Genomic DNA, 477 nt, shown 5'->3' with positions numbered 1-477 from the left:
TACAGACCCGCGAGCCGCGCCGGTACTCCTCTGCCACTCACCTCATAGGTCTCCTCATCACCAGCAACCATGCCCACAGTCTTGATGAAAGGGTGGCCGGGGTTGGCGACACCTGTCTGGATGCACTGGTCCAGAGTCCAGCCATTTGGGGTTGCTTTGTCACAGAGCCTGGCGTAGATGGCTGGAGTCAGGTTGCTGGCCATGCAGTTGTTGTGCTTCCGCAGGTCTGGGTACTCGGCACTGCGGGAGGAGAGACTGATGAGCCCTGTGGGGCCGGGACCCCAGCGCTCCTGCTCCTGCCCCAGTGAGACCCTCAGGGCAGGTGTGGGCAAGGGGGACTCTGGGGAGGGAGGTGGGGCTGCTCTGCTTGTCTACACCAGCGAAGGCCAGCCGAGAGCGGGAAGGAGGTTACGGGCATGGCACAGCAAGGGCAGAGCGCAGCTGGAGACGAGGGACGCCGCTGGCACCGGGACAACA

At 63.9% G+C, this 477-nt stretch overlaps 1 protein-coding gene across 1 annotated transcript in view; it reads right to left on the bottom strand.

Moving 5' to 3' along the window:
* LOC104498729 (creatine kinase U-type, mitochondrial) overlaps positions 1–240 on the bottom strand; it is a gene marked incomplete at both ends in the record, with an annotated part of 1,877 nt that extends 1,637 nt beyond the window's left edge. Inside the window, one exon of the mRNA XM_010142146.1 lies at positions 42–240. Within this exon, the coding sequence (XP_010140448.1) occupies positions 42–240 (199 nt within the window). The remainder of the gene's footprint in view (positions 1–41) is intronic.
* Positions 241–477: the final 237 nt, after the last annotated feature.

The sequence above is a fragment of the Buceros rhinoceros genome, unplaced genomic scaffold (assembly GCF_000710305.1).
Source record: "Buceros rhinoceros silvestris isolate BGI_N320 unplaced genomic scaffold, ASM71030v1 scaffold38008, whole genome shotgun sequence".
Taxonomy (NCBI): Eukaryota; Metazoa; Chordata; class Aves; order Bucerotiformes; family Bucerotidae; genus Buceros; species Buceros rhinoceros.
The sequence above is the reverse complement of the archived record's forward strand: the minus strand, read 5'-3'. Positions and strand labels throughout refer to the sequence as shown.